This window comes from Numida meleagris, chromosome 3 (assembly GCF_002078875.1).
Source record: "Numida meleagris isolate 19003 breed g44 Domestic line chromosome 3, NumMel1.0, whole genome shotgun sequence".
NCBI classification, from domain to species: domain Eukaryota; kingdom Metazoa; phylum Chordata; class Aves; order Galliformes; family Numididae; genus Numida; species Numida meleagris.
This window is the reverse complement of record NC_034411.1, coordinates 68,694,609-68,705,577: the sequence shown is the minus strand read 5'-3', so window position 1 is coordinate 68,705,577 and position 10,969 is coordinate 68,694,609. Positions and strand designations below refer to the sequence as shown.

Here is a 10,969-nt window from a genome sequence, read left to right as displayed (position 1 = left end):
ATGGAGATTCTCCTTGGTCCTCCTCTTACTGTTAATATATTTGTAAAAGAGTTTCTTGTTCTATTTAATCCCAGCAGCCAAGCTTAATTCGAGCTGGGCCTTTGCCTTTCTAATTTTCTCCCTGCACATCCTGGCAACCTCTTTGTACTCTCCCTGAGTTACCTGTCCTGTCTTCCACAGGAGGTAGATTCTCTTTTTCTCCTGGAGCCTCAAGAAAAGCTCCCTGTTCATCCACGCCGGTCTCCTTCTCTGCCGGCTCATCTTGCGGCTCAGGGGGACAGCCTGTTCCTGTGCCTTCAGGACTTCCTTCTTGAGGAGCAACCAGCCTTCCTGGACCCCTTTACCCTCCAGGACCAAATCCCAAGGGACCCTTCCTACCAGCCTCCTGAACAATTCAAAGTCTGCTCTCCGAAAGTCCAAGGTCATCTGAAGAGTCAACTCCTGGGATCAGAAAAAAGAAGAGCGACCTGTATCCGAAAACATCCCTAGCACATCAGCATGTAACTGTGGACAAATCTCATTCTGAATGTTTTTGTTCCTGTAAAATGGAGTTAATACTCCTCACTACCTTTGAGAAATAACACAAATATGCTTATACAAAAGGGAAAATAAAAGCTGTGAGAATATTCCCACTGAGAATCATTAAAGAGAATTCTTATTTATTTTGTAAGGGAGTTAATTAAAATAGTCATGTGTCCATGGTTAATTCCTGGATGTAAGAACTATCACAGGAATAAATATGAAAGCTGAAGATAAAGGGAAAAATCTTCAGCAGTTTGTTTAAAAGAGGAGAAATAATAAGCATTTTACAACAACAGCACTCTCATTTAAATCCCTCTATATCAGTAAAGAATCTACCTACTGGGATTCCTGAGGATTTAAACTGAAGTTCATTTAAGGCGTTTGAGTGAATAACATTTTTCATCTTTTTTTCTTGATGGTAAAATGTATTTAGTTGTTTACTGTAGAAATCTATACTGTTTTTATTCACTGCTAACGATGCAATAACTTAAGACATGGAAGGCTGTAAAATAATCATTTAAACTCCTTTACAGTTGTATCAAGCTCCTGTAGGTAAAAAGGGATTCTCTACACTAGGTTCAACGATTACAGCTCTATTTTAATCTATTTTATTCTATCTCGTGTTTTAAGAAATTCTGAGAAAGAAATGGAGCATGTAATGCAGCTTGGGATCAAGCATCCCAACTAACAGCTCTATTCAAAGAAAAGTGAAAAACAAACCATTACAAGTTCAAACAAAAGTTCTACTGAGTAAGGCATAAGAATATTTCACAACACATTTTAGTTAAGCTACTATGATTTAATATGAAGGTTCTGCAAACTAGCATTTTAAGAAATTCTTCAATTCCCTGCACAACAGCAGAAAAATAAACAAAATCTCATATTAGAAAGCTTGGGAATAGTGAATCACAAAGCCTGTATGATGATCCAAAAAAGAGAGAGACTGGTATTTTAATATTATCTATCCACACTGTGTAGTCTGGCATTGTGTTAATCCTTCCAAAGAGCAGTTCTGTACTCCTCCACCCCAAACAACATTTCCATTGTTCTGCATTCTGCTGAACAAAAGCTCCCACCATCCTAAACCGTACAGCAATCCTCTGTAGTACGTAAGAAGGGGAGACAGCAACTTTGGACATCTAGGTCTTAAAACAGGAAACTGCATTGATTTCTTTGCCAATCCAGTTCAAATTCTATTACCTCATCCCTCTCACTTGGAACTTTATTTACCTCCAGACTTAGGGAATATCACGGTCTGCCAGAACTACTGGTGTGAATTATCTGAAGTGCATTGGATGATGATGCTTAAGTATACTGGATACAGAGTAAACTGCTACTCCTCTGCTTAGGCAGAAGGATTCAAAAGTTCAAGATCATTTAAGGTCATTATGGGAAATCCTTCATTTGTCACTCTTCTAGACATAACGTCCTTCATAAGCACAAATTTTCACCTTAAAACAGAGTGCAATATGGTTGCAATATAAATCATTTTTTAATATACTAACTTCTGGCTTTAAAGAGATACAGAGCCTTAAAATTAAAAGACCGTATTTTCAGCTGTTGTTTCCTCACTGATCTGCAATTAGAAGAGGTAATGGCAGATTAAAGCGGTGTTCGTAGCAATCACATGCCAAGGGTGTAAGAAGTTAAATTCACACAGGCATACTGCCAATGCTGCCACAGTTGTCACTGTGATTTTGTTGATGCCCTCCGGAGCAAGACTGTTGTCTAGGTGCCAAAACCACAGCCATTACCAAAGCACCAGTAGAGCTCTAAGCTAAAGATTTCAGCCTCTTCTTGGGAGTTCTGATGAAAAGTGAAACAGTCCAGAGTTTATTTTCCCCTTGGAAGAGGGTAGGTGGTCCTCTACACTGTGGCAAGCACTAAAACCCATGCACTTCCTCACATTCCCTCCTCCCTCAAAACATTTCTTAGTTTTCTTCCCCACTGCAATATGAAACCACAAGGAAATAAAAATGAATAAAATTGAAACAAGCAACAATAAGCAACTTGTTTCATGAAATATTAATTCTATTCTCTCATCCTATGAGATCAAGACAAGAGCCAAACTCTATATGCTGTTAAAAACAAGGAAGTCCAGCTCCTCAAAAATCAATCAGTTCTCAGAAACAGGAAGAATTCTTCATTTGTGCACAGATTCGGTGTAAAAAGCATGCATTTTTCTTCTCTGGTATAAGAAACACAGCTGACCCAGCTACTGAATCAAAATTCAGTAGCTCGCCAAAACCCAGTGACCTCTCTGTACCTATTAGACGAGAGACAGTCTTCTTATTGCCTCTATCTCTTTATGAAAAAAAGTGATAACATCAGCTCTTGTATTGCTAAGCAGATCGAGCTTACTACATCTTTCACAGGACACTGCTTTCCTTCGCTGCCCTCTTTACTCTTCATTTTAATGAGAGCATTTAATGCTCGTGAACTGACATGAACAGCAACAGCAAGATCCAGGAGTAGCGTGGGCAGGTGCTGTGCACAAATCTCTCCCACAGCTCTGTCAATCAATCTCCAGTCTGACTCATCTTTTGTGTTTTATTTTCCTGAAACAGAGATTAATAACTGTGCCAAACTGTACATTGCGAAGTTCCACTAGGAATTAGAACGTTTGGAGGCTAATTTTCCCTTATGAATGACTCATAACTTGAAATCAGTGCTGCAAAGGAGTGCAGATGGGGCTAAAAGGCAGAACAACAGAACAAACATCCTATGTAAAAACTTCACCTGTAAAAACAATTTCTGCAAAAGAGACAATCACAGCCCCAAGAAAACAAATACCCTTTTAAAGACTTGTCCTTCTTTGCAACAGTATCTAAACAGCAACTGCTTTCAGAACAAATTAAGTTGTGCTATGAATTTCACAGTTCTCTTGCAAGAGCTAATTCAAACTGCATCTGTCAATAGCAGCGTATACGTTTGGTTCACATCAAACTATGAGGGCTGCTCTGAAAGTAATGCCTCCTATTTTGCTATGCTGGCTCATGACATCAGAAGCACACATTGGTGGTATGGCAGTAGAGGATGATCCTTCCTGCCAATGCTGTGTGACAGATGGCAGCAGAGGGGCTGTCTGACAAAACGGTATTTGACATGCAAGTGTGTACAAAGCAAAAACGTGTGACCAAATTGCTACACACGTAAAACAATGCACCAACTGACATTCATCAACGCTTGCTGAAAGTTTGTGGAGACCAAACAGTGGATGTCAGCACAGTGAGGTGACAGGTGGTGCATTTCAGCAGTGGCGACAGTGGGTCACCTCTGTTGGTGCAGATTTCTATAAGTGTGGCATGCATACTCTTGTTCATCGCTGGCAAAAACAAAAAGCTAAAGGTGATGTCTATGTTGAAAAATAGTGTTTTGTAGTTGAAAATGCACTCTTATCAAATAGTGTTATTGTGCTGTACCTATTGTAGTTTCCATGGAAATAAACAGGAGGCATTGCTTTTGGAGAGACCTATGTATGTTAAGTATAGTCCTGAAAGGTATCCAAAGAACGGCAAGAAGAGACAAGCAACATTTGACTGCCTATCAGCCTAAAAGTAGGTGACTTCTGAGCCAGGACAGAAGACTGTTTACCCATGATTAAGTGTCACAGTGAGGCATTAATATGGAGAGGCACATAAGCACTTAGTTTGTAAAGATAAAACCCAAGCTTTTTATTTAAAGCAGCAGTTGAGTTATCTATGCAATAAACATGAATGGCTCTTGGCATAAGCTAAGTTCCTGTAAAACCCACCCATGGATTTTGGCTACTTCCTGAAGAAGTCTGTCATTGTGGTGGATGAAAGCATTCAGCGATGCAAAGAAATCTCAGGAAGCATTCGGCAGAAAAAAGTTATTAACACTACACAGTACAACATTTAACAAATGTAGCCAGGATAAAATTTTGATGTGTGGCAAGCACTTTACACAACCTGATTTTTCATGAAGGTCATGGTGTCTTTCAAGGTAAGCTGGACTACGTACTTCTGGCATGTCATATAGAGCCAACAACCTGTAAAGGCATGCCCATACCCTGGTGTAAATATCAGCTCTTTTGAAACAGATCTCCTTTTGGTGTGAAGGGAATGAGGTGCCTAATTATCTCTTACGTGGGCTGCCAAAGGGCAAGAACACAACTTCAGGTATTACAAAGAAGCTGTTCTACCATAAATTTGGAGCTGTTGGGGCGGGTCCCGAGGAGGGCCACGAAGATGATCAGAGGGCTGGAGCACCTCTACTATGAGGACAGGCTGAGAGAGCTGCAGCTTTTCAGCCTGGAGAAGGCTCCAGGGAGACCTGATAGTGGCCTTCCAGTACCTGAAAGGGGCCTACAGGAAAGCTGGGGAGGGACTTTTTAGAAGGGCATGTAGTGTTAAGACAAAGGGAAATGATTTTAAACTGGAAAAGGGTAGATTTAGACTAAATATTAGGAAGAAATTCTTTACTGTGAGGGTGGTGAGACACTGGAACAGGTTGCCCAGTGAGGTTGTGGATGCCCCCTCCCTGGAAGCATTCAAGGCCAGGCTACATGGGGCTTTGAGCAACCTGGTCTAGAGGGGGGGTATCCCTGCCTATAGTGGGGGGGTAGAACTAGATGATCTTAAAGGTCCCTTCCAACTCAAACCATTCTATGATGCTATGAAAATTTATATACAGAAAGTAAACTTTGTTACTGGTCTATAAACGCACTGCAGGGACTCCGTGAATGAAGCTTTACAGAGGATCCACAAGAGCGAAAAAACAGGCACTGTGGCATTTTCCAGTTGCCATAATTCAGATTTCACACTCATGACATCTTACAGTTTCAGTTCAAGTCTTCTTAACACAGTTATATTCAAAGATTGCTAAAAAAACAACAGCTCATTAAAGTTTCATATATGCTATGCAGACAAAACTAGGAAGAGAGATTCCTTCAGGTATACAAGAATAAAGAAAGAACCTTTGCAGGAGACCTGCTTTTCACTAAGGGCATATACCAGAACAGAGCCAACAACATTTTTCTTTACTACTTTAGTAATTCTGATAGAAATTAAAGTTATGGAATGAACTCCACAATTCTGCTGCTTCTTATTCTGTAATCAGCAACCTTTATCTAACCTCAGTATTTTTCTTGCATTCTTAATTTTGAGTTTCTTTCACAATTCCCTGAACCACTGCCTGAGTTTTGAAATGGGTATGCAAGGTTGACAGCCATTTATAGATTGCTTTGATGAGCCACTCTCTCTCTCTCATCCAAGTCGGATTTAGCAGAAACATTAAAGGTCCACATGGGATTCCACAAATGGGGAATGAGGACTGGGTTTGTGCAAAAGCATGCAGCACTGTCAAGCCAGGTGACTACGAAGGTGACCAAGTAGTCCCAGTCACGGCTGTGACAAGCAGCTGCCTTCACAGCCCATCTGAGAGTTCCCCAAGAATCTGAACAATGTAATTCATGGTGAACCATGAACTCCCGTGACTGGGGAACTAATTTCCAAGGTGTTACCACACTGGACTAATTTGCTGATAAAAGGCAAAGCTGAATGAGTGGTGATCCAAGAGTGTTCTTTATGAACACTTTTTTTTTTTTTTTTTTTTTTTTTTTTTTTTTTTTACGATCCTATTGCAACTGCCCAGGTCACATTTACCTAGAAATGGGACTGAGCAGGAGTAAGGATAAAACCAGAACAGTAATACTGACTTCCACTCTGCCAGAGATTCAGAGAGTAGAGGTTTCTACAGGGAACAGCAGAGCATACTTCCTTTTTGAAACGATGTACATTACTACTCTAACTTTACCCTAATTTAGCATGTAATTGATTTAAATATAAAACAAGATTTTGTTTTTCCAGGCATTTATTCCACAAAATGTGATTTACTAGGAAAATGCATTATTTCTAATTTATGGCAACCCCTTCAAAACTCTTTTTAATTAGATGGGTATTTGCGTTCCATTATTATCCTCAAGTTTGATGTCAGCATTATAATTGTACCAAGTTCTTCCCTAAAGAAAATGCTCTTCTCTTTCTCAGCTCACTGTGAGAACATTTTCAGCAAATTGTCATCTGCAGAACTCTTATTTCTGTCTGCAGATGCCTGGACAAACAGATGAGTTACTTACAACATGCACGCACAGTACTGTCTACTTTTACAGAATCTGTCCTGTATATGTACCAGGGGCAAAATTAAAATAAGAGATTAAGGAAGATACCACCTCCTTTCCAAGACTCCAAGGAATGGTGTCACGCTTAACTACAGTATCTCCTAGGTAGTTTCCTGTTTTTTTTCCACACTAAGTTTATTTAAGTTCCACTTTCAGGCACTGGTTCTTTTTTACCTCTGGCTATAGAAACAACAATCCTCTACTTTGCTCTTACTCTACAGTTGCAAAATCCTATGTGTAAAGTAACTAAACCGCTCTCCAAACTTTCTTCTATAAATTGCAGGGATTAAACATGCTATGTGTTAGAATGTAATGACACCCCTAATTACTTCAACAAATCTGTACAAGTTATTTCTAGATATCTGTTTTCTTAGAGTCCAGACCAGGGCACAAGACGTTATCGGCACTTACCAAAGCTGTGTTTAGTGGCAAGATCACTGGCTACTTCAAATGTGTATTATATTTCATATAATCTTTTTTAGCCACAGTATTTGTTATGAGCTCACAGCAGGTGCCTATAAAGAGCCCTGCAGGGCTCAGCAGCTAAAGAAATCACTCACCTTTAGCCAAGCACAACTTTGTTAAACTCTCGCCTCAGTATTTACAACAAGATGGAAGGAGTTGCATTTATTACCTGAATTGTCTGGTAAACTGAAGGATCAAATCCTTTCACAGTCACCTCTCGGAAAACTCTTGGCTCCAGTTCCTCTTTAGTCAGATCACAGTGATATATAATACCTATAACAGAGTGCAACTTTGTCAGCTTCAAGTAAGGGGCACTGTTGAATGGATGGTAGTTAGGCATTGTGATGGAGTAATGAACGATATGGATAATTCAGCAGGGTGAAAAAAAAAGCTCCTCATAACTCTTTTACTTAATACTCGTTAAAAAATACATTTAATCTAAGAGAGGTGCAAAGGTTTTCTGTAAAGACAATAGTTCTTGCTGCCCAAAGTTAGTATTAAAAGTGGATTAAACAAACTGGAAAAAAAGAAAACCATTTGTTTTCATGAAGTAACATAGCATTTATGGAGACTGATAAAATTGGAAGAAGAATGAAGTCCACTTTAAAACATCTCCCCCAGAGATACCAGACCAAGAACAACTATTCCAAGAATTTTATTCAAGTCATTTTTCTCCTTACAATAAAATATTTTGACATTACAATTCAAATAGAACACTGGATAACAGAAAGAGCTGGGCACCCACTTGAGACTGTGGCAGAGTAGCAGAGATTACCGATGCGACTGAACAGAATTTAGCCTCCTACCATTTATTTTACGTCCTGATCCTGAAGGTTTGAAGGTAGCTTCACTTGCTTGAGACACATCTGTGTTTTCCAAGTGATTTTGCATGAGAAAAATCTCTGCCTTTGAGCAGTATAAAATGCCTAGGCTTTAAGGTTCTTCTTTTTTTTTTTCAGGTTGTAACAGAGGTAGGATTGCAGAGCCTCAGCAATCCAGACACTATGCAGAGGTGTTACTGGCCAAGAAGAATTTTGCATATAGACTGTAAATCACCAGTTCTGTCATTCAATCCTGGTAACACTTGAACAGGGACCACACAGTCTAAGATCTTCAGTAAAACGCCTGAGACTATCACTGTTTGCACTCTCGTTAACATTTTAGAAAATCCTACAGCTCATGCATATAGCACAGATATACACGATGTACAGAACTACCCTCACTGTTAATTATTCTGCTTTTCTAGCCTCTAGAACCAACTATTCTCTCCAGAACTTTTAAACATGCATTAAAGTAAAGAACACTGAAACTTTAAGGCAACAAAACTTCCACAGAAATTTTCACTGTAATAAAATTAACCAGGGTGGACAACACTTGATTGAAATACTGCTATATTGCGTATCTTTCAGATAATTGCTTCTGGTTTCCTGAAAGTATTACAGAGGTTATGGCTATAAAAATTATACTGAAAAATGAAATAATGAGGATACATCTGATACAAGTTAATTGCCTCATTAAATCATTTTTATAGACTGTGGAAAATCAAAGGTACAGATTGGCAAAGGAACACAAATGAAAACTGATGCTTAAAAACTGATAACGCTTTTTTCCACAATGGTGAATTAATAGGAGGAATAAAAGGAGGAATACTCTAATCTGCTGGGAAGTTTTTCCTTCGCTGTACTTCTCACAAAGTGATTAGCAAGCCTAATGCAGGTGAAAACACAAACAAGCATTAAAGCAGCACTGAAAATGTGAAAGCATAGAGGAAATCACACAAGGTGGTCACAGGCAAAGCAGTTGTTTTACATATATACAGCTTCTCAGAGCTGGCAGAATAACCGCATATTAGGAAACTGCATGATGAAACAAGCAGTCATGGATGGTATTTTGGTAGTGGCTTTGCAGTTAATATCCAAAACCATAGTCATCTCTAGTACAAGCCAGTCTTTTGTACTTCCTGAATGTAGATCTCTCAAACAGGCTCATTACGTAGGCAACAAGGACTTCCCCACTGGCAGATTCTGAAGTACACAGCCCCTCCTCCAGGGAGGGGAACACAATTTTATCTGCACTGTAGATGTATTTAGTACCTATTAAACAACAGAATGCAAGTCCTCAGGAAAAAGAACAATACGTAGTGGAAAAAAAAAACAAACACCTTACCTGGAGATAAAAATGAAGTAAATTGATAGAATATTTCACTATCCTTCTTCTGACCACTATATCCCACAATACTCCCAACCTCTAATGGGAAAGTCTTGAGATGTGCACCAGTAGCTAGATCATGAAGTTGCAGGATATTCTTCACATCATGCAGATAGCATAAAACGAGGAAGTTGGACCTCACACAAGCAACCCATTCTGAAGAGCAGGGAAAAAAAAACAAACATCAGATACAAACCGACTGAAATTCTTTAGCATAAATACTTGCACCGTACTATTAAAGTTTTATACATCACCTGAATTCTGAAACAAAAAAGTGAACCCAAACGTAAATGATGACATTATTTGGATCTGAGCTAACCATGCCTCTTTGAGCTTATTTAGGCAGACACAGGTATAGAGAACCATTTGACTAAGATTCTTCTTCATTTTGGGTGCTCATGGATCAACATTGCTCTTAACTATCACAGATTTCAACGCTAAATAAAAATTCCACTGAGACCTTGTTTTAATTTTCATGCATTTCCTTAAGTATTAATGGCAATAATGATTATAATTGGACTCAAGCTAACCAATAATAACAAAGAGATGTATTATCCTGTGTTGCACAGTAAGCATAGAATCTTAAGGGCAGCAGCCATCCTGTTCTTATTGTCTCAATATTCAGGAGACTATTCTTCTAAGCAAGCTCTATTCAGCATAAGAGCTCTTCTGAACACCGTGAGGTACTCAAAGGGGCATAAAGGAATTACAGACATTATTATTTAGCTTTGTTGGTAGCACTAGTGAGGTTGTGGTTCTTGTCCTCTTCCAACCACGTATATGCCGCTTTTCCCCTGATAAATCAGGCTGGAAATAAAAATCATGGTTAGGGTACCGGCATTACACAATGCCTTGTCTTATCTACTGGAGTAAACCCAAAAAGTATGGACTCAAATGAACAAGAAAAATCAGGTTGGAATGACTGGGGCATACTGCCAATGTCAAAGCAGCAAGTGAGGAATTTAAAATGCTAGGACAGGAGCAAAAGACAAAACAGAAGAAAGACAATGCTGACTTAATTTCCATCTTATTCTATATTATATTATTCACATTTTAACAGCTCTTTCTCCTTCCTCAAAGCCCTGTAAAAACAAATTACTTGAATTCATAAAGTTGTACTGAACACTGTCTTATAAAAGCATAATTGAGCATTCAGGAACCAGAACAGAAGTTCAATGACATATCATGAGCTCCTTCCATTGAGGATAACAAGCTGTAGGTCAAAACTCATTACTCTGCACAGCTTACGGAATTTAACAGTGTCTGCTTTTGTATGGATTTCTGTCATGATGCCCAAGAGCTTGAAGACCATCAGAACCTAACAGGTCTATAGACCACCCTTCTTTCAGCTTGACCTGGAAGAACTTCGCCATACGAATTTGTTATATAAACAACAAATTAAAGCTTTACTACTCCGCTCTCTTCCCAAAGACCACCACTGAAATTGCTTTTTCTTATTTTTCTTCTTTTTTTTCCCCTTTTCTTCAAGACTTTTCAACTCCCTCACAAGCTTCTAGCCTGAATCTGGGAATTTTTGAACAGAAGTCCCAGAATACAACACAGACCAAAAGTTCCGCCACAAAACCATGGTCTGAAATAGTATACTAACATACAATATAACACTGTTTATAA

General features: G+C 38.9%; 1 protein-coding gene across 3 annotated transcripts in view; it reads right to left on the bottom strand.

Annotated features, from left to right (window-relative positions):
• Positions 1–10,969, bottom strand: part of PREP (prolyl endopeptidase) — a 103,487-nt gene that overhangs the window by 32,167 nt on the left and 60,351 nt on the right. For all 3 annotated transcript variants that reach the window (XR_002436681.1, XM_021390980.1, XM_021390981.1), the window contains exons 9-10: positions 9,296–9,493; positions 7,299–7,402 (exon numbers count right to left, since the gene is read on the bottom strand). Coding sequence is in view for 2 of the 3 variants with exons in the window: in XM_021390980.1 (XP_021246655.1) it covers positions 7,299–7,402; positions 9,296–9,493 (302 nt within the window). In the remaining variant the exon portion in view is untranslated. The remainder of the gene's footprint in view (positions 1–7,298; positions 7,403–9,295; positions 9,494–10,969) is intronic.